Source organism: Heptranchias perlo, chromosome 5, assembly GCF_035084215.1.
Source record: "Heptranchias perlo isolate sHepPer1 chromosome 5, sHepPer1.hap1, whole genome shotgun sequence".
Lineage (NCBI taxonomy): Eukaryota > Metazoa > Chordata > Chondrichthyes > Hexanchiformes > Hexanchidae > Heptranchias > Heptranchias perlo.
The window spans coordinates 127,493,344-127,517,721 of NC_090329.1; the positions used below are offsets into that span (position 1 = coordinate 127,493,344).

Consider the following 24,378-nt stretch of genomic DNA (forward strand, 5'->3'; position numbering starts at 1 on the left):
GGACACCGGGGAGAACTCCCCTGCTCTTCTTCATATTACGCTATGGGATCTTTTACGTCCACCTGAAGGGACAGACGGGGGCCTTGGTTTAATATAAGGTCGCCAACCCTCCAGCATTGTCCTGGAGTCTCCAGGAATTAAAGATTAATCTCCTGGACACTGCTGTGAGCAAAACCCAGGAAAAATATCATAGGGGTGTTACATTTTTTTTTAAGTTTTTAAAATTTTCCTTGAACACTTTCGTTTATTGGTTATTAAATATTGGAGATGAGAAAAAGTCTGTTTCATCAGGCAGGTGGTTGGAGTACTTTTGATGATACCTCCAGGAATACGTGCAAACAGAGTTGGCAACCCTAGTTTAAAGTCTCATCTGAACGATGCAGCACTCCCTCAGTATGGAATGTCAGCCTAGATCATGAGCTCAAGTCATGGGATGGGGGGGTGATTTGAACCTACAACCTTCTGACTCAAGAGGCAGGCCCACTCCTGGCTGAGCCAAGCTGGCATTCTATACCCGTACAGCTGGCAGGTTCATCGTATCACAGCAGGTAGAGGACAAAAGGAGGCCCATTGTGCCTGAGCTCTCCAATGAGGTTACTGTGAATATTTGACTGTGATCGTAAAAGGCAGCATAAATGCCACATAGAATCAGAGAAAGTTTACAGCACGGAAGGAGGTCGTTCAGCCCATCGAGTCCGTGCCGGCTCTATGCAAGAGCAATCCAGCTAGTCCCACTCCCCCACCCTTTCCCCTTAGCCCTGCAAATTTTTTCCCTTCAAATACTTATCCAGTTTCCTTTTGAAGGCCATGATTGAATCTCCCTCCACCACCCCCTCGGGCAGTGCATTCCAGATCCTAACCACTCGCTGTGTAAAAAAGTTTTTCCTCATGTCACCTTTGCTTCTTTTGCCAATCACCTTAAATCTGTGTCCTCTGGTTCTTGACCCTTCCTCCAATGGGAACAGTTTCTCTCTATCTACTCTGCCTAGACCCTTCATGATATTGAATACCTCAATCAAATCTCCTCGCAACCTTTTCTGTTCCAAGGAGAACAACCCCAGCTTCTCCAGTCTATCCACGTAACTAAAGCCCCTCATCCCTGGAATCATTCTAGTAAATCTCTTCTGCATCCTCTCTAAGACCTTCACATCTTTCCTAAAGTGCGGTGCCCAGAACTGGACACAATACTCCAGTTGTGGTCGAACCAGTGTTTTATAAAGGTTCATCATAACTTCCTTGTTTTTGTACTCTATGCCTCTATTTATGAAGCCCAGGATCCCGTATGCTTTTTTAACTGCTTTCTCAACCTGCTTGCCACCTTCAATGATAAGTGTACACATACCCCCAGATCTCTCTGTTCCTGTACCCCTTTTAGAATTGTGCCTTTTAGTTTATTTTGCCTCTCCTCGTTCTTCCTACCGAAATGTATCACTTTGCATTTTTCTGCATTAAATTTCATCTGCCACGTGTCTGCCCATTCCACCAGCCTGTTTATATCCTCTTGAAGTTGATCATTATCCTCGTCACTGTTTACTACCCTTCCAAGTTTTGTGTCATCTCCAAATTTGGAAATTATGTCCTGTACACCTAAGTCTAAGTCATTAATATATGTCAAGAAAAGCAGTGGTCCCAGCACCAACCCCTGGGGAACACCACTGCACACCTCCCTCCAGTACGAAAAACAACCATTCACCACTACTCTCTGTTTCCTGTCACTTAGCCAATTCTGTATCCATGTTGCTACTGCCCCCTTTATTCCATGGGCTTCATTCTTGATGACAAACCTACCATGCGGCATTTTATCAAACTTTTGAAAGTCCATATACACCACATCAACTGCATTGCCCTCATCAACCCTCTCTGTTACCTCATCAAAAAACTCTATCAAGTGAAGCACGATTTGCCTTTAACAAATCCATGCTGGCTTTCCCTAATCAATCCACATTTGTCCGAGCGACATTGATGTAAAGGTCTCACCTGCGATATACTTTGTCCTGTAAACTCCCGTGACACGACTGGATGACCAGAGCTCTTTGGCAGCCTCAAGGTCAACTTAAGTTCCACCTCCCCGGGAGGGTCAGTGGACATCACATGACTAGGCCCAGGCTCATCTTAAAGGTTTGTGTCAAAGAAACTGGCAGCATTTTACTTGGTTCCTTCCGGATAACGTCTCCCACTGGACAATCAATGATATCAATTCTCTTCAAGTGGAAATGCATTCCCAAAGCTTCGAGTGAGGACACAGTGTGATGCCGAGCCACGCAGACATGGGTTCAATCCCGGGTCAGTGCCGAATCAGCTGGTCTTATAGGAACATAGGAACAGGAGTAGGCCATTTAGCCCCTTGACCCTGTTCCGCCATTCAATGAGACCATGGCTGATCTGTGACCTAACTCCATATACCCGCCTTAGCCCCATATCCCTTCATACCTTTGGTTACAAAAATTTATCAATCCCCAATTTAAAATTAACAATTGAGCTAGCATCAACTGCCGTTTGAGGAAGAGAGTTCCAAACTTCCACCACCCTTTGAGTGTAGAAGTGTTTCCTAAATTCACTCCTGAAAGTCCTGGCTCTAATTTTTAGGCTATGTCCACTAATGGTCTCCTATGTTTCCAGCAGAAATAGTTTCTCTCCACCCTATCAGTTCCCCTTAATATCTTGAAAACTTCAATCAAACCACCCCTTAATCTTCTAAACTCCAGGGAATATAACACTTCTCGGCTGGGTTGGCAGTAAGGAGAACTTGGGATACTGCGATTGGCCTCAACAGCCACGGGTCAGGGTCCGTGGGAGGGGAGGGCGGAAAATAAGAAATAAAGTGCCCGGGTTCCTGTTCCTGATCACTATATACATTGACTCCCACTAGCCTGTGCGTGAGCCTGGGTGTCAACCGAGGCTGTGACGCCCTCCACGGTCGATGAGGCAACCGATATCCACACTCTTCTCTCCCCCGTGAAGACCTTGGAGGGGGGCGGGGGAACCAGAAGACAACTGGCACCTGTGGAGCAGGACACCAGCGAGGGTCTTTGGAATAGAATTATATAGAATTTACAGCACAGAAACAAGCCATTCGGCCCAACTGGTCTATGCTGGTGTTTATGCTCCACACGAGCCTCCTCTCTCTCTACTTCATCTAACCCTATCGGCATATCCTTCTATTTCTTTCTCCCTCATGTGTTTATCTAGCTTCCCCTTAAACGCATCGATAATATTCACCTCAACTAGTCCTTGTGGTAGCGAGTTCCACATTCCAACCACTCTCTGGGTAAAGAAGTTTCTCCCGAATTCCCGATTGGATTTATTAGTGACCATCTTATATTTGTGGCCCCTCGTTCTAGTCTCCCCCGCAAGTGGAGACACCATCTCCACGTCTACCCTAACAAACCCTGTTATAATTTTAAAGACCTCTGTCAGGTCACCTCTCAGCCTCCTCTTTTCTAGATAAAAGAGCCCCAGCCTGTTGAGTTCATAAAGGGAGGGCAGGCGGGGGAGGGGGAGGGAAAGAAAATTTGAAGACAAATCTCTACGTACCCAGCAAACTGCCAGACATGTTGACGGGTAAAATGATGCCCACAGACATGACGCTTATTGCGACCAGGAGGACGATGATGTGACGTTGGAAGGACAGATAGTGGATGGCGTCATCTCCGCAATGTTCCCGCATCTCACTGTCCCTGCGGCAAAGACATAAAAGAATGCGTGAGAGCGGCCTGGGAAAGAGAAGGAGGAAAGAAAGACTTGCACTTCTATAGCCCCCCTTTATCACGTCTCTCAGAAACATCTCCCTCATGTACACTGAGTCGCTTGTGGGGGTCAGCCTTGGTTCAGTGGTAGCACACTCACCCTGTCGAGGCGAGGGCTTCGAAGCTGGGGAGTCAGTGGAGGATGAGGGGCTTCCCACACAAGATGAGCAACTTCGAGTGAGAGGAGGGGGCCCCCAATCTCCTCCTCCCCTGTCAGCTGTGCTGGGATGAGAGGGTTGCCCTATGAGGAGAGATTGAGTAGAATGGGCCTATACTCTCTGGAGTTTAGAAGAATGAGAGGTGATCTCATTGAAACATATAAGATTCTGAGCGGGCTTGACAGGGTCGAGGCTGTTGATTGTTTCCCCTGGCTGGAGAGTCTAGAACTAGGGGGCATAGTCGCAGGATAAGGGGTCGGCCATTTAAGACTAGGATGAGGAGGAATTTCTTCACACAGAGGGTTGGGGATCTTTGGAATTCTCTACCCCAGAGGGCTGTGGATGCTCAGACAGTGAATATGTTCAAGACTGAGATCGATAGATTTTTGGACTCTAGGGGAATCAAGGGATATGGGGGATCGGGGAGGAAAGTGGAGTTGAGGTCAAAGATCAGCCATGATCTTATTGAATGGTGCAGCAGGCTCGAGGGGCCGTATGGCCTACTCCTGCAGCTATTTCTTACGTTCTTGTGTACTCTCGCCTCAGAAGCTCATGGATTCAAGTCCCACTCCAGAGACTTGAGCACAAAATCTAGGATGACACGCAGGGCAGTACTGACGGAGTGCTGCATTGTCGGAGGTGCCGTCTTTCGGATGGGACGTTAAACCAAGGCCCCATCTGGCCTCTCAGGTGGATATAAAAGATCCTATGGCATTATTCGAAGAAGAGCAGGGGAGTTCTCCCCGGTGCCCTGGCCAATATTAATCCCTCAACCAAAGTCACTAAAACAGATTATCTAGTCATTATCACATCGCTGTTTGCAGGAGCTTGAATCATAGAATCGTTACAGCACGGAAGGAAGCCATTCGGCCCATCGAGTCCGTGCCAGCTCTATGCAAGAGCAATCCAACTAGTCCCACTCCCCTGCCCTTTCCCCGTAGCCCTGCAAATCTTTTCCTTTCAAGAACTTATCCAGTTCCCTTTTGAAGGCCGCGATTGAATCTGCCTCCAACACCCCCTCGGGCAGTGCATTCCAGATCCTAACCACTCGCTGTGTAAAAAAGTTTTTCCTCACGTTGCCTTTGGTTCTTTTGCCAATCACCTTAAATCTATGCCCTCTGGTTCTTGACCCTTCCGCCAATGGGAACAGTTTCTCTCTATCTACTCTGTCTAGACCCTTCATGATTTTGAATACCTCGATCAAATCTCCTCTCAACCTTCTCTGTTCCAAGGAGAACAGCCCCAGCTTCTCCAGTCTCTCCACGTAACTAAAGCCCCTCATCCCTGGAATCATTCTAGTAAATCTCTTCTGCATCCTCTCTAAGGCCTTCACATCTTTCCTAAAGTGCGGTGCCCAGAACTGAACACAATATTCCAGTTGTGGCTGAACCAGTGTTTTATAAAGGTTCATCATGACTTCCATACTTTTGTACTCTATTTATAACGCCCTGGATCCTGTATGCTTTTTTAACCACTTTCTCAACCTGCCCTGCCACCTTCAATGATTTGTGTACATATACCCCCAGATCTCTCTGTTCCTGTACCCCTTTTAGAATTGTGCCCTCTAGTTTATATTGCCTCTCCTCGTTCTTCCTACCGAAATGTATCACTTCGCATTGGCTGCCTACATTTCCTACATTACGACAGTGACTACACTCAAAAGTACTTCATTGGCTGTAAACACTTTGGGACACCCTGGGGTCGTGAATAGCGCTGTAGAAATGCAAGTCTGTCTTTCTTTCATTCTTTCTCCTCGAACCCACATTCATCCACACAAGAGCGATACTGGCCATCTAACCTTGGCATGTGGGCCAGACACATTTACCCACTGTGTTATCCAACAGGACAATACAGTTAAAACTGGGAAGTTTACCTGGCAAGTCCCCCGTTAAAGGCGCCAGTAAACCATTTGGAGAAGTTGTTTGTTCATTTGGCCAACCACGCACGTCGGCTTCCAGTTAGAAACACGGTGAGCGGGTGTCGGAGACTTGTGCCCTAGGGTACAGTTTCACCAGCCCGCTGGCCCTTCGGGACCTCTCTCCAACAGCTATCTTTTTAGCCATCTCAGCCCCGCACTCTGGAGGGTTGAGACTTGAGCGTCTTCCCTTTGCTTCCCCCTCTCTCCTCCTTCAAAATCCTCCTCAAAACCAGCCCCTTCCGGCCATCGCCCTAACCGTTCTCCCACCACCGCTCGGTGGCCAGTTACTTTTAGTACTATTCATTCTCGGGATGTGGGCGTCGCTGGCAAGGCTGGCATTTATTGCCCCTCCCTAGTTGCCTCTGAGAAGATGGTGGTGGGCCCTCTTCATGAAGATACAACTGGGAGGCTTGCTGGACCACTTCAGAGGGCAGTTAAGAGTCAACTACATTGGTGTGGGGACTGGAGTCACATATAGGCCCAGACCGGGTAAGGACGGCAGGTTCCTTCCCTAAAGGACATTAGTGAACCAGATGGGTTTTCACGACAATCCAACAGCTTCATGGTCACTTTTACTGAGACCAGTTCTTTTTTCCCCAGTTGTTAACAAAATAAAATGAATTCAAATTCTGGAACTGCCCACGGTGGGATCTGAACTCACGATATACTGGATTACTAGTCCAGTAACATAACCACTACACTCCCTGACCCACTTCCACTTCAGAGAATCCCTCCGGGAGACAACAGGTCTCTGTCGCTCAGATTGCTTCACACAAACTGGACAAAGGAAAAAACGTGCAGGGCTACGGGGATAGGGTGGGGGAGTGGGGCTAGCTGGACTGCAATTGCATAGAGCCGGCGCGGACTCGATGGGCCGATCGGCCTCCTTCCGTGCTGTAACCTTTCTATGATTCTATGACAGGCACCCTGAAGAGAAACACACCGTGGGTTACAACAGAAGGGGGATTGCATGGGGGCCTATGGTCCCTTGCAACTGGCCCAAAACATCTTCAGGAAAAACCAATGCACGCAGTTCACCCGCCCCCTCTCCGATGACAGATCCCATTCTCCCCCCCCCCCCCGCCCCCCCCTTGGAATGTTACACACTTCAGATCCCCCAACCCCTTCATCAAAAGCCGGACTTCTCAGGGGCTTCAGAACAGCTGTATGACTCCACGACAAGGAAGCATCTTCCACACCCTGGTTTCGCTCGACTTCCTCCACCCCCACCCCCGACCGCCCGCCACCAATCCCCTGAAGGTGGGGCATCTCGACTGGGTACGATTTTCTAATCAGCCCCCCCAGCACCTCGCCCAAGAGGCCATCCCTCGACAGCGTGTGTGTTATTTGACACAGAGGGCATCGCCTCCCTCCCACCCCCCACTCCCGAGCCGGGAAATAAAGAGATGGGCCTCACTCTAGAGGTGGCAGAATAGTACGACACTCACTTCATAGTAAAGATGTTCGATAGCCAGGAGCAGAAGCCCTGCAAATGAAAACAGAAACAGAAAACGGATGAAATGTATCCCAGGATGTTAAAAGAAGCAAGGGAGGAAATAGCGGAGGCTCTGACCGTCATTTTCCAATCCTCCCTGGCTACAGGCACGGTGCTGGAGGATTGGAGGACTGCTAACGCTGTACCGTTGTTTAAAAAGGGAGCGAGGGATAGGCCGAGTGATTACAGGCCAGTCAGTCTAGCCTCGGTGGTGGGCAAATTATTGGAATCAATTCTGAGGGACAGGATGAATCGTCACTTAGAAAGGCACGGAGTAATCAAGGACAGTCAGCATGGATTTGTTAAGGGAAGGTCATGGCTGACTAACTTGATTGAATTTTTTGAGGAGGTAACAAAGAGGGTCGATGAGGGTAACGCATTTGATGTAGTCTACCTGGATTTTAGCAAGGCTTTTGACAAGGTCCCACATGGCAGACTGGTCAAAAAAGTACAAGCCCATGGTATCCAAGGGAAAGTGGCAAGTTGGATCCAAATTTGGCTCGGTGGCAGGAAGCAAAGGGTAATGGTCGACGGGTGTTTCGAAGAAGAGCAGGGGAGTTCACCTCAGTGCCCAGGCCGATATTTATCCCTCAACCAACAGAACAGAGCTTGCTGGCTTCGACATTACGACAGTGACTACACTTCAAAAAGTGCTTTGGGACGTCCTGAGGTTGTGAAAGGCGCTATTTAAATGCAAGCTTTTTCTTCTTTGACCAGTGCTGTTAGCAGTAGTTGGGAATGTGGCTTAGGGGAAAGGTGAGTCCCGCTCCTGATCGATATCCAGGGGCTCTGGCTAGAACCTCACGGTCGAACAGTCTGTCTAGGCTCGGACATGAAGAACGGCCTGTCGGGCGAGGAACCCGAAGGAACAGTTCTCTCAACAGGAGTCAGCGTAAAGCGAAAACTCAAATCAAGTGACGCCCGACTACAGTAACCACTGAGGGCAGTCCCAGTGACATTTAGGGCTCAGCTCCCACTGATATTTAGGGCTCAGCTCCCACTGATATTTAGGGCTCAGCTCCCACTGATATCTAGGGCTCAGCTCCCACTGATATTTAGGGTTCAGCTCCCAGTGATATCTAGGGCTCAGCTCCCAGTGATATTTAGGGTTCAGCTCCCACTGATATCTAGGGTTCAGCTCCCAGTGATATCTAGGGCTCAGCTCCCAGTGATATTTAGGGTTCAGCTCCCAGTGATATCTAGGGTTCAGCTCCCACTGATATTTAGGGCTCAGCTCCCACTGATATTTAGGGCTCAGCTCCCACTGATATCTAGGGCTCAGCTCCCACTGATATTTAGGGTTCAGCTCCCACTGATATCTAGGGCTCAGCTCCCACTGATATTTAGGGTTCAGCTCCCAGTGATATTTAGGGTTCAGCTCCCACTGATATCTAGGGTTCAGCTCCCAGTGATATCTAGGGCTCAGCTCCCAGTGATATCTAGGGTTCAGCTCCCAGTGATATCTAGGGTTCAGCTCCCAGTGATATCTAGGGTTCAGCTCCCACTGATATCTAGGGCTCAGCTCCCACTGATATTTAGGGTTCAGCTCCCAGTGATATCTAGGGTTCAGCTCCCAGTGATATCTAGGGTTCAGCTCCCAGTGATATTTAGGGTTCAGCTCCCAGTGATATCTAGGGTTCAGCTCCAAGTGATATTTAGGGCTCAGCTCCCAGTGATATCTAGGGCTCAGCTCCCAGTGATATCTAGGGTTCAGCTCCCACTGATATCTAGGGCTCAGCTCCCAGTGATATCTAGGGCTCAGCTCCCACTGATATTTAGGGTTCAGCTCCCAGTGATATCTAGGGTTCAGCTCCCAGTGATATCTAGGGTTCAGCTCCCAGTGGTATCTAGGGCTCAGCTCCCAGTGATATCTAGGGTTCAGCTCCCAGTGATATCTAGGGTTCAGCTCCCAGTGATATCTAGGGTTCAGCTCCCAGTGATATCTAGGGCTCAGCTCCCAGTGATATCTAGGGTTCAGCTCCCAGTGATATCTAGGGTTCAGCTCCCAGTGATATCTAGGGCTCAGCTCCCAGTGATATCTAGGGTTCAGCTCCCAGTGATATCTAGGGTTCAGCTCCCAGTGATATCTAGGGTTCAGCTCCCAGTGATATCTAGGGCTCAGCTCCCAGTGATATCTAGGGCTCAGCTCCCAGTGATATCTAGGGTTCAGCTCCCAGTGATATCTAGGGCTCAGCTCCCAGTGATATCTAGGGTTCAGCTCCCAGTGATATCTAGGGCTCAGCTCCCAGTGATATCTAGGGCTCAGCTCCCAGTGATATCTAGGGTTCAGCTCCCAGTGATATCTAGGGTTCAGCTCCCAGTGATATCTAGGGTTCAGCTCCCAGTGATATCTAGGGCTCAGCTCCCAGTGATATCTAGGGCTCAGCTCCCAGTGATATCTAGGGCTCAGCTCCCAGTGATATCTAGGGTTCAGCTCCCAGTGATATCTAGGGTTCAGCTCCCAGTGATATCTAGGGCTCAGCTCCCAGTGATATCTAGGGCTCAGCTCCCAGTGATATCTAGGGTTCAGCTCCCAGTGATATCTAGGGTTCAGCTCCTAGTGATATCTAGGGCTCAGCTCCCAGTGATATCTAGGGTTCAGCTCCCAGTGATATCTAGGGCTCAGCTCCCACTGATATCTAGGGCTCAGCTCCCAGTGATATCTAGGGCTCAGCTCCCAGTGATATCTAGGGCTCAGCTCCCAGTGATATCTAGGGTTCAGCTCCCACTGATATCTAGGGCTCAGCTCCCAGTGATATCTAGGGTTCAGCTCCCAGTGATATCTAGGGTTCAGCTCCCAGTGAAATCTGGGGCTCAGCTCCCAGTGATATCTAGGGCTCAGCTCCCAGTGATATCTAGGGTTCAGCTCCCAGTGATATCTAGGGCTCAGCTCCCAGTGATATCTAGGGCTCAGCTCCCAGTGATATCTAGGGCTCAGCTCCCAGTGATATCTAGGGCTCAGCTCCCAGTGATATCTAGGGCTCAGCTCCCAGTGATATCTAGGGTTCAGCTCCCAGTGATATCTAGGGCTCAGCTCCCAGTGATATCTAGGGCTCAGCTCCCAGTGATATTTAGGGTTCAGCTCCCAGTGATATTTAGGGTTCAGCTCCCAGTGATATCTAGGGCTCAGCTCCCAGTGATATCTAGGGTTCAGCTCCCAGTGATATCTAGGGCTCAGCTCCCAGTGATATCTAGGGCTCAGCTCCCAGTGATATTTAGGGCTCAGCTCCCAGTGATATCTAGGGCTCAGCTCCCAGTGATATCTAGGGTTCAGCTCCCACTGATATGTAGGGTTCAGCTCCTAGTGATATCTAGGGTTCAGCTCCCAGTGATATGTAGGGTTCAGCTCCCAGTGATATCTAGGGTTCAGCTCCCACTGATATCTAGGGCTCAGCTCCCACTGATATCTCGGGCTCAGCTCCAAGTATCGGGAGGGGGAGGGGATGTCGGAGAGGAAAATCTTTCTATGAATTTCACCAGGAGTGCACAGGGTGGGGCAACAACACATTGCTACTCACGACATCTTTTACAATACGTTCACTGTTCGAGGAGAATGAGGAGAATCTTTTGTATTTTCTGGGTGAGTCCACGGCCTCACTGCAAAACAAATAGGCTCATATTCAGTCATGGTTTACTTAATTAACCCTGCCCCCCCCAATACACTATCCCCCCAGTTACATTTTCATCCCTTTTTCCCCACTCTTCTTCTTCTGAAAGGCACAAACTTATACTGGGGGAGAATCCCACAGGCACTAGCACCTCTTCCAAGCGATCATTCATGAGCCAAGACAGTGACGTCGGTAAGATATTCTACCTTGGAGGGCATCACAGCCAAACACGACCGTGTCTTCATCTACACGCTAACACACAGACACAGATAAACACACAGACAGACAGATAAACACACACACAGCCACACAGACACAGATAAACACACACACAGACACACAGACACAGATAAACACACACACAGACACACAGACACAGATAAACACACACACAGCCACACAGACACAGATAAACACACACACAGACACACAGACACAGATAAACACACACACACAGCCACACAGACACAGATAAACATACACACAGACACAGATAAACACACACACAGCCACACAGACACAGATAAACACACACACAGACACACAGACACAGATAAACACACACACAGCCACACAGACACAGATAAACACACACACAGACACACAGACACAGATAAACACACACACACAGCCACACAGACACAGATAAACATACACACATACACAGATAAACACAGACACAGACACAGATAAACACAGACACAGCCACTCAGACACAGATAAACAGCCACTCAGATAAACACACACACACACACAGATAAACACACACAGCCACACACACAGACACAGATAAACACACACACAGCCACACACACAGACACAGATAAACACACACACAGACACACAAACACACACACAGATAAACACACACACAGATAAACACAGACACAGCCATACAGCCACAGATAAACACACACACAGCCACACACAGATAAACACCCACACAGACACAGAGAAACACCCATGCAGACACAGATAAACACATACACAGACACAGATAAACAGACACAGATAAACACACACACAGATAAACACAGACACAGATAAACACAGACACAGATAAACACAGACACAGATAAACACACACACAGCCACACAGACACAGATAAACACACACACAGCCACACAGACACAGATAAACACACACACAGACACACAGACACAGATAAACACACACACACAGCCACACAGACACAGATAAACATACACACAGACACAGATAAACACAGACACAGACACAGATAAACACAGACACAGCCACACAGACACAGCCACACAGACACAGATAAACAGCCACACAGATAAACACACACACACAGATAAACACACACAGCCACACACACAGACACAGATAAACACACACACAGCCACACACACAGACACAGATAAACACACACAGCCACACACACAGACACAGATAAACACACACACAGCCACACACAGATAAACACCCACACAGACACAGATAAACACCCATACAGACACAGATAAACACATACACAGACACAGATAAACAGACACAGATAAACACACACACAGATAAACACACACACAGATAAACACACACAGATAAACATACACACAGACACACAGATACAGATAAACATACACACAGCCACACAGACACAGATAAACATACACACAGCCACACAGGCACAGATAAACACACACACAGCCACACAGGCACAGATAAACACACACACAGACACACAGACACAGATAAACACACACACAGCCACACAGACACAGATAAACACACACACAGCCACACAGACACAGATAAACACACACACAGCCACACAGACACAGATAAACACACACACAGCCACACAGACACAGATAAACACACACACAGCCACATAGACACAGATAAACACACACACAGACACACAGACACAGATAAACACACACACACAGCCACACAGACACAGATAAACATACACACAGACACAGATAAACACAGACACAGACACAGATAAACACAGACACAGCCACACAGACACAGATAAACAGCCACACAGATAAACACACACACACACAGATAAACACACACACAGCCACACACACAGACACAGATAAACACACACACAGACACACAAACACACACACAGATAAACACACACACAGATAAACACACACACAGCCATACAGCCACAGATAAACACACACACAGCCACACACAGATAAACACCCACACAGACACAGATAAACACCCATACAGACACAGATAAACACATACACAGACACAGATAAACAGACACAGGTAAACACACACATAGATAAACACACACACAGATAAACACACACACACAGATAAACACACACACAGCCACACAGACACAGATAAACATACACACAGCCACACAGACACAGATAAACATACACACAGCCACACAGGCACAGATAAACACACACACAGCCACACAGGCACATATAAACACACACACAGCCACAGATAAACACACACACAGCCACACAGAGACAGATGAACACACACACAGCCACACAGACACAGATAAACACACACACAGCCACACAGACACAGATAAACACACACACAGCCACACAGACACAGATAAACACACACACAGCCACACTGACACAGATAAACACACACACAGCCACACAGACACAGATAAACACACACACAGCCACACTGACACAGATAAACACACACACAGACACACTGACACAGATAAACACACACACAGCCACACAGACACAGATAAACACACACACAGACACACAGACACAGATAAACACACACACAGCCACAGATAAACACACACACAGCCACACAGACACAGATAAACACACACACACAACATAGACAGACACACAATGAAACACACAGATACATGCACACAAACAAACAAACATACAAACACACAAAGTGGGAGTTGCTGGACAACATCCTGAGAAGGAAACCCGGCCGATATTCCCCCCTCACCTACCCCCAGCGACACTGAGGCCAAATGTTGCCCCCCCTACCACCACCAGGCCAACCAACTCTGCAGAACTCTGGGATTGAACCTGGGACTTTCCTGGTCTGATTGGCTCACAAACACCAGTCCCCTCGAACATGGTGTATTTACTAACTGAGGCAGCAGAGGGAGTCACTGAGCCCCTGGTACAATAGAAAGCTTCCCCCTCCTAATTGTGATTGGTGGTAAGGACAGAATCACCTGTCAATGTCAGAGATCAGTGCGAGACGCCCATAATCCCAGGCGATCTTCCTCAGTAAAGAAAATATAAAGATCAACAACTGCAAAACAGAAAACGAGAGTTAATTCAGATACAGAAAACACACACAGAAAACAGGCCTGCACACAACTTCAGAAGGACAGAATGGCTTAAACAGGGGCATGAATGGCTGCTCAAAGTTCCTGGTTACAGGGTTTTCAGATGAGAGAGAGGGGAATAAAAAGGGAGGGGGGGTGGCAATATTGGTTAAAGAAACAATCACAGCTGTGAGGAGGGATGATATGTTAGAAGGATCATCAAATGAGGCCATATGGGTTGAGCTAAAGAACAAAATAGGGGCAATCACACTGCTAGGAGTGTACTTTTTTTTTTATTCGTTCACGGGATGTGGGCGTCGCTGGCGAGGCCAGCATTTATTGCCCATCCCTAATTGCCCTCGAGAAGGTGGTGGTGAGCCGCCTTCTTGAACCGCTGCAGTCCGTGTGGTGACGGTTCTCCCACAGTGCTGTTTGGAAGGGAGTTCCAGGATTTTGACCCAGCGACAATGAAGGAAGGGCGATATATTTCCAAGTCGGGATGGTGTGTGACTTGGAGGGGAACGTGCAGGTGGTGTTGTTCCCATGCGCCTGCTGCTCTTGTCCTTCTAGGTGGTAGAGGTCGCAGGTTTGGGAGGTGCTGTCGAAGAAGCCTTGGCGAGTTGTGCAGTGCATCCTGTGGATGGTACACACTGCAGCCACAGTGCGCCGGTGGTGAAGGGAGTGAATGTTTAGGGTGGTGGATGGGGTGCCAATCAAGCGGGCTGCTTTATCTTGGATGGTGTCGAGCTTCTTGAGTGTTGTTGGAGCTGCACTCATCCAGGCAAGTGGAGAGTATTCCATCACACTCCTGACTTGTGCCTTGTAGATGGTGGAAAGGCTTTGGGGAGTCAGGAGGTGAGTCACTCGCCGCAGAATACCCAGCCTCTGACCTGCTCTCGTAGCCACAGTATTTATATGGCTGGTCCAGTTAAGTTTCTGGTCAATGGTGACCCCCAGGATGTTGATGGTGGGGGATTCGGCGATGGTAATGCCGTTGAATGTCAAGGGGAGGTGGTTAGACTCTCTCTTGTTGGAGATGGTCATTGCCTGGCACTTATCTGGCGCGAATGTTACTTGCCACTTATCAGCCCAAGCCTGGATGTTGTCCAGGTCTTGCTGCATGCGGGCTCAGACTGCTTCATTATCTGAGGGGTTGCGAATGGAACTGAACACTGTGCAGTCATCAGCGAACATCCCCATTTCTGACCTTACGATGGAGGGAAGGTCATTGATGAAGCAGCTGAAGATGGTTGGGCCTAGGACACTGCCCTGAGGAACTCCTGCAGCAATGCCCTGGGGCTGAGATGATTGGCTCTCCAACAACCACTACCATCTTCCTTTGTGCTAGGTATGACTCCAGCCACTGGAGAGTTTTCCCCCTGATTCCCATTGACTTCAATTTTACTAGGGCTCCTTGGTGCCACACTCGGTCAAATGCTGCCTTGATGTCAAGGGCAGTCACTCTCACCTCACCTCTGGAATTCAGCTCTTTTGTCCATGTTTGGACCAAGGCTGTAATGAGGTCTGGAGCCGAGTGGTCCTGGCGGAACCCAAACTGAGCATCGGTGAGCAGGTTATTGGTGAGTAAGTGCCGCTTGATAGCACTGTCGACGACACCTTCCATCACTTTGCTGATGATTGAGAGTAGACTGATGGGGCGGTAATTGGCCGGATTGGATTTGTCCTGCTTTTTGTGGACAGGACATACCTGGGCAATTTTCCACATTGTCGGGTAGATGCCAGTGTTGTAGCTGTACTGGAACAGCTTGGCTAGAGGCGCAGCTAGTTCTGGAGCACAAGTCTTCAGCACTACAGCTGGGATGTTGTCGGGGCCCATAGCCTTTGCTGTATCCAGTGCACTCAGCCGTTTCTTGATATCACGTGGAGTGAATCGAATTGGCCGAAGACTGGCTTCCGTGATGGTGGGGATATCGGGAGGAGGCTGAGATCATTTTCCGATCCTCCCTGGATACAGGCGGGATGCCGGAGGATTGGAGGACTGCTAACGTTATACCGTTGTTTAAAAAGGGAGAAAGGGATAGACTGAGTAATTACAGGTCAGTCAGTTTAACCTCAGTGGGGACAAATTATTGGAATCAATTCTGTTCTGAGGGACAGGATAAATCGTCACTTAGAAAGGCACGGAGTAATCAAGGATAGTCAGCATGGATTTGTTAAGGGAAGGTCGTGTCTGACTAATTTGATTGAATTTTTTTGAGGAGGTAACAAGGAGGGTCGATGAGGGTAACGCCTTTGATGTCGTCTACATGGCTTTTGACAAGGTCCCACATGACAGACTGGTCAAAAAAGTAAAAGCCCATGGGATCCAAGGGAACTGGATAAGTACTAGAAAGGAAAAAATTTGCAGGGCTACGAAGATAGGACGGGGGAGTGGGACTCGATGATCCGTGCTGTAACCTTTCTATGATTCTATGATGCTAAGTGGCAAGTTGGATCCAAAATTGGCTCAGTGGCAGGAAGCAAAGGGTAATGATTGACGGGTGTTTTTTTGTGATTGGAAGGCTGTTTCCAGTGGGGTTCCGCAGGGCTCAGTACTAGGTTCCTTGCTTTTTGTGGTATATATCAATGATTTGGACTAGAATGTGGGGGGCTTGATCAAGAAGTTTGCAGATGAAACAAAAATGGGCCGTGTGTTTGATAGTGAGGAGGAAAGCTGCAGACTGCAGGAAGGTGTCAATGGACTGGTCAGATGGGCAGTAAAGTGGCAAATGGAGAAGTGTGAGGTAATGCATTTGGGGAGGGCAAACAAGGCAAGGGAATACACAATAAATGGGAGGATACTGAGAGGTGTCGAGGAAGTGAGGGACCTCAGAGTGCATGTCCCCAGACCCCTGACGGTATCAGGACAGGTGGATAAGGTAGTTAAGAAGGCATATAGGATACTTTCCTTTATTAACCGAGGCATAGAATATAAGAGCAGGGAAGTTATCCCGAACTGTATAAAACACTAGTTAGGCGACAGCTTGAGTACTGCGCATAGTCTGGTCACCACATTACAGAAAAGATGTGATTGTACTGGAGAAGGTACAGAGGAGATTTACAAGGATGTTAGAACATAAGAACATAAGAAATAGGAGCAGGAGTAGGCCAATTGGCCCCTCGAGCCTGCTCCGCCATTCAATAAGATCATGGCTGATCTGATCCTAACCTCAAATCTAAAGAACACAAGAAGTAGGAGCAGGACCCGGCCACTCAGCCCCTGGGCCCTCTCCGCCACCCACAGGGCCTTGACCGATCCGAACTCAGCTTCATGTCCAATTTCCTGCCCGCTCCCCGTAACCCCTAATTCCCTTTACTTCTAGGAAACTGTCTATTTCTGTTTTAAATTTATTTAATGATGTAGCTTCCACAGCTTCCTGGGGCAGAAAATTGCACAGACCTACTACCCTGAGTGAAGAAGTTTCTCCTCATCTCAGTTTTGAAAGAGCAGCCCCTTATTCTAAGATTATGCCCCCTAGTTCTAGTTTCACCCATCCTTGGGAACATCCTTACCGCATCCACCCGATCAAGCCCCTTCACAATCTTATATGTTTCAATAAGATCGCCTCTCATTCTTCTGAACTCCAATGAGTAGAGTCCCAATCTACTCAACCTCTCCTCATATGCAGTAACCGACAGGGCTACGGACCGAGTGCTGGAAAGTGGGATTAAGCTGGGTGGCTCTTTTTCTGCCGGCACGGTCACGATGGGCCGAACGGCCTCCTTCTGTGCCATAACTTTCAATGATTCCATGACATAGTCAGATGAAATTTAATATGAGGAAGAATAACGAGAGGCTCACATACTGTACATTAAATGGTAAAACTTTTAAAAGGAGGAGTAGAGGAGCAGAGAGACATAAGGGTTCAGGTACACAGATCATTAAAAGTGGGGGGACATGTTGAGAAAGCTGTAAAGAAAAAAGTAAATGAGCTCCTCTGATTTATAAATAGAGGTGCAGAGCATAAAAGTGATGCTAAAATCAGTACAAATTATTGGTTAGGCTGCAATTAAAATATTGTCACCAGTTTTGGGCGCCTTACTTTAGGAAGGATGTCAAGGCCATGGGTGCAGAAGAGATTGACTAAGATGAGATCAGGGATAAGAGGTTTTAGACATGAGAAACTGGGTCTTTTCTTTTTAAGAGCAAAGAAGGTTAAAAGGAGATCTGATAAAGCGGTTCAAAGTGACGAGAGGCTCGGAGAAGGTAAACAGGGAAAAACTGGTTGCACTGGTTGGTGACTCGATAACTAGAGGGCATAAATGAGGGAACCAGCAAAAGAGCAAAGGGAGAGGTTAGGAGAATTTTTTTTGAAACAGAGAGGCCTGTTAGGACATGGAATCCCCTTGCCAGAGGCAGTGGGGGAAGCAGAATCTGGAATAGCTTTTAAAAAGGTTAGGTGGCTAAAATATTTGAAAAATAAAACTTTTTTTTAAAAAGGGGTGCTGGGAAAGTGGGGGTGGAATGAGATTCAGCGGATAGCTCTTTCCAAGCTGGCACAGGCACGATGGGCTGAATGGCCTCTCCGGTACTGTAAGATTCTAATTCATGCCAGGCTTCCTTCTAATCCATGACTGAATGAAAAGGAATCATTTTATTAAACTTGAAAAAACATCAAATACAGCAGCAGTTCAGTCTAACAGAACTTGCATCTTCAGTGCTCAGACCGAGGCAGTCTGTCTCAGGCCGAGGCAGTCTGTCTCAGGCCGAGGCAGTCTGTCTCAGGCCGAGGCAGTCTGTCTCAGGCCGAGGCAGTCTGTCTCAGGCCGAGGCAGTCTGTCTCAGGCCGAGGCAGTCTGTCTCAGACCAGTTATCTAATTGTTGCGTTGTCTGATACTTTAAATAAATGTCTCTTAACTTAGGTTTCCAGTTCGATTCCCACATTACAACAGTGACTACACTTCAAAAGTACTTCAATGGCAGTGAAGAGCTTTGGGACGTCCTGAAAGGTGTTATATAAATGCCAAGTTCGTTCAATTCTTTCCGTTATTCCGTGGACAGTTATTGTGATCCCGTTGATGTCTGTACAAGTTTTGTTTACTCAATAATTTTACATCATTTGGATTTTAAACAAACGTAATTCCCAATTGCTTTCACTCTCCACGGGTTTACTGTCTGTGCGGAGCTGAAACCTCTTCTCACCAATATTTAACTTGATCCTCAGCCACATGTTCGAATCCCCTCCGTGGCCTCTCCCTCCCTATCTCTGTAACCTCCTCCAGCCCTACAACCCTCCGAGATCTCTGCGCTCCTCCAATTCTGGCCTTTTGCACATCCCCGATTTACACTGCTCCACCATTGGCGGCCGTGCCTTCAGCTGCCTCGGCCCTAAGCTCTGGAATTCCCTCCCTAATCCTCTCCACCTCTCCACCTCTCTCTCCTCCTTTAAAACGCTTCTTAAAACCTACCCCTTTGACCAAGCTTTTGATCACCTGTCCTAATATCTCCTTATGTGGCTCAGTATCAATTTTTGTCTGATAATCGCTCCTGTGAAGCACCTTGGGACGTTTTACTACGTTAAAGGCGCTATATAAATGCAAGTTGTTGTTGTCGAACCTGGGTGTCGAGGCCCAGGTTGATGTGAAAGCGAAGTGGAGAAATTCCGCCCCCTCCAGGGAGTCTCGCTCCAAGTGTCAGTTCGGACGTGAGAGTCAGATCCAGGCAGCCTCGGTGTGAAGGACGCTCTCTTGCATCAATGGTTAGGTCCTTACTGACACAAAGCTGCCTGTGGAAATAGCAGACGAGGAAACTGCAGACACCACGACCGCCACGGACAGCCGTCGCCCGGTTTGTGCTCTGACATCCGAATTCCTCCAAAACTCTGTGTCCGTATCCTAACTCACATCAAACCCCATTAACCCATCATCCAATCCTATCCTACCCTCACCAAACCCCCATCCAATCCTATCCTACCCTCACCAAACCCCCATCCAATCCTACCCTACTCTCACCAAACCCCCATCCAATCCTACCCTACCCTCACCAAACCCCCATCCAATCCTACCCTACCCTCACCAAACCCCCATCCAATCCTACCCTACCCTCACCAAACCCCCATCCAATCCTACCCTACCCTCACCAAACCCCCATCCAATCCTATCCTACCCTCACCAAACCCCCATCCAATCCTACCCTACCCTCACCAAACCCCCATCCAATCCTATCCTACCCTCACCAAACCCCCATCCAATCCTACCCTACCCTCACCAAACCCCCATCCAATCCTACCCTACTCTCACCAAACCCCCATCCAATCCTACCCTACCCTCACCAAACCCCCATCCAATCCTACCCTACCCTCACCAAACCCCCATCCAATCCTACCCTACCCTCACCAAACCCCCATCCAATCCTACCCTACTCTCACCAAACCCCCATCCAATCCTACCCTACCCTCACCAAACCCCCATCCAATCCTACCCTACTCTCACCAAACCCCCATCCAATCCTACCCTACCCTCACCAAACCCCCATCCAATCCTACCCTACTCTCACCAAACCCCCATCCAATCCTACCCTACCCTCACCAAACCCCCATCCAATCCTACCCTACCCTCACCAAACCCCCATCCAATCCTACCCTACTCTCACCAAACCCCCATCCAATCCTACCCTACCCTCACCAAACCCCCATCCAATCCTACCCTACTCTCACCAAACCCCCATCCAATCCTACCCTACTCTCACCAAACCCCCATCCAATCCTACCCTACCCTCACCAAACCCCCATCCAATCCTACCCTACTCTCACCAAACCCCCATCCAATCCTACCCTACCCTCACCAAACCCCCATCCAATCCTACCCTACCCTCACCAAACCCCCATCCAATCCTACCCTACTCTCACCAAACCCCCATCCAATCCTACCCTACCCTCACCAAACCCCCATCCAATCCTATCCTACCCTCACCAAACCCCCATCCAATCCTACCCTACTCTCACCAAACCCCCATCCAATCCAATCCTACTCTCACCAAACCCCCATCCAATCCTACCCTACTCTCACCAAACCCCCATCCAATCCTACCCTACTCTCACCAAACCCCCATCCAATCCTATCCTACCCTCACCAAACCCCCATCCAATCCTACCCTACTCTCACCAAACCCCCATCCAATCCTACCCTACCCTCACCAAACCCCCATCCAATCCTACCCTACTCTCACCAAACCCCCATCCAATCCTACCCTACTCTCACCAAACCCCCATCCAATCCTATCCTACCCTCACCAAACCCCCATCCAATCCTACCCTACTCTCACCAAACCCCCATCCAATCCTACCCTACTCTCACCAAACCCCCATCCAATCCTACCCTACCCTCACCAAACCCCCATCCAATCCTACCCTACCCTCACCAAACCCCCATCCAATCCTACCCTACTCTCACCAAACCCCCATCCAATCCTACCCTACTCTCACCAAACCCCCATCCAATCCTACCCTACCCTCACCAAACCCCCATCCAATCCTATCCTACCCTCACCAAACCCCCATCCAATCCTACCCTACTCTCACCAAACCCCCATCCAATCCAATCCTTACCCTCACCAAACCCCCATCCAATCCTACCCTACTCTCACCAAACCCCCATCCAATCCAATCCTTACCCTCACCAAACCCCCATCCAATCCTACCCTACTCTCACCAAACCCCCATCCAATCCTACCCTACTCTCACCAAACCCCCATCCAATCCTACCCTACTCTCACCAAACCCCCATCCAATCCTACCCTACTCTCACCAAACCCCCATCCAATCCTATCCTACTCTCACCAAACCCCCATCCAATCCTACCCTACTCTCACCAAACCCCCATCCAATCCTACCCTACCCTCACCAAACCCCCATCCAATCCTACCCTACTCTCACCAAACCCCCATCCAATCCTACCCTACCCTCACCAAACCCCCATCCAATCCTACCCTACCCTCACCAAACCCCCATCCAATCCTATCCTACCCTCACCAAACCCCCATCCAATCCTATCCTACCCTCACCAAACCCCCATCCAATCCTATCCTACTCTCACCAAACCCCCATCCAATCCTACCCTACTCTCACCAAACCCCCATCCAATCCAATCCTTACCCTCACCAAACCCCCATCCAATCCTACCCTACTCTCACCAAACCCCCATCCAATCCTACCCTACTCTCACCAAACCCCCATCCAATCCTACCCTACTCTCACCAAACCCCCATCCAATCCTACCCTACTCTCACCAAACCCCCATCCAATCCAATCCTTACCCTCACCAAACCCCCATCCAATCCTACCCTACTCTCACCAAACCCCCATCCAATCCTACCCTACTCTCACCAAACCCCCATCCAATCCTACCCTACTCTCACCAAACCCCCATCCAATCCTACCCTACCCTCACCAAACCCCCATCCAATCCTACCCTACCCTCACCAAACCCCCATCCAATCCTACCCTACTCTCACCAAACCCCCATCCAATCCTACCCTACCCTCACCAAACCCCCATCCAATCCTACCCTACCCTCACCAAACCCCCATCCAATCCTACCCTACCCTCACCAAACCCCCATCCAATCCTATCCTACCCTCACCAAACCCCCATCCAATCCTATCCTACCCTCACCAAACCCCCATCCAATCCTACCCTACTCTCACCAAACCCCCATCCAATCCTACCCTACTCTCACCAAACCCCCATCCAATCCTACCCTACTCTCACCAAACCCCCATCCAATCCTACCCTACCCTCACCAAACCCCCATCCAATCCCACCCTACTCTCACCAAACCCCCATCCAATCCTACCCTACTCTCACCAAACCCCCATCCAATCCTACCCTACCCTCACCAAACCCCCATCCAATCCTACCCTACTCTCACCAAACCCCCATCCAATCCTACCCTACCCTCACCAAACCCCCATCCAATCCTACCCTACTCTCACCAAACCCCCATCCAATCCTATCCTACCCTCACCAAACCCCCATCCAATCCTACCCTACCCTCACCAAACCCCCATCCAATCCTATCCTACCCTCACCAAACCCCCATCCAATCCTATCCTACCCTCACCAAACCCCCATCCAATCCTACCCTACCCTCACCAAACCCCCATCCAATCCTACCCTACTCTCACCAAACCCCCATCCAATCCAATCCTTACCCTCACCAAACCCCCATCCAATCCTACCCTACCCTCACCAAACCCCCATCCAATCCTACCCTACTCTCACCAAACCCCCATCCAATCCTATCCTACCCTCACCAAACCCCCATCCAATCCTACCCTACCCTCACCAAACCCCCATCCAATCCTACCCTACTCTCACCAAACCCCCATCCAATCCTATCCTACCCTCACCAAACCCCCATCCAATCCTACCCTACCCTCACCAAACCCCCATCCAATCCTACCCTACCCTCACCAAACCCCCATCCAATCCTATCCTACCCTCACCAAACCCCCATCCAATCCTATCCTACCCTCACCAAACCCCCATCCAATCCTACCCTACCCTCACCAAACCCCCATCCAATCCTACCCTACCCTCACCAAACCCCCATCCAATCCTACCCTACTCTCACCAAACCCCCATCCAATCCTACCCTACCCTCACCAAACCCCCATCCAATCCTACCCTACTCTCACCAAACCCCCATCCAATCCTACCCTACCCTCACCAAACCCCCATCCAATCCTACCCTACCCTCACCAAACCCCCATCCAATCCTACCCTACCCTCACCAAACCCCCATCCAATCCTACCCTACCCTCACCAAACCCCCATCCAATCCTACCCTACCCTCACCAAACCCCCATCCAATCCTACCCTACCCTCACCAAACCCCCATCCAATCCTACCCTACTCTCACCAAACCCCCATCCAATCCTACCCTACTCTCACCAAACCCCCATCCAATCCTACCCTACCCTCACCAAACCCCCATCCAATCCTACCCTACCCTCACCAAACCCCCATCCAATCCTATCCTACCCTCACCAAACCCCCATCCAATCCTACCCTACCCTCACCAAACCCCCATCCAATCCTATCCTACCCTCACCAAACCCCCATCCAATCCTACCCTACCCTCACCAAACCCCCATCCAATCCTACCCTACCCTCACCAAACCCCCATCCAATCCTATCCTACCCTCACCAAACCCCCATCCAATCCTACCC

The 24,378-nt window shown here is 49.2% G+C and overlaps 1 protein-coding gene across 1 annotated transcript in view; it reads right to left on the reverse strand.

The window, feature by feature from the left end:
* LOC137322203 (CSC1-like protein 2) overlaps positions 1 to 24,378 on the reverse strand; it is a 111,852-nt gene that overhangs the window by 74,278 nt on the left and 13,196 nt on the right. The window contains exons 3-6 of the mRNA XM_067985318.1: positions 14,111 to 14,190; positions 10,836 to 10,914; positions 7,271 to 7,308; positions 3,535 to 3,677 (exon numbers count right to left, since the gene is read on the reverse strand). Of these exons, the coding sequence (XP_067841419.1) occupies positions 3,535 to 3,677; positions 7,271 to 7,308; positions 10,836 to 10,914; positions 14,111 to 14,190 (340 nt within the window). The remainder of the gene's footprint in view (positions 1 to 3,534; positions 3,678 to 7,270; positions 7,309 to 10,835; positions 10,915 to 14,110; positions 14,191 to 24,378) is intronic.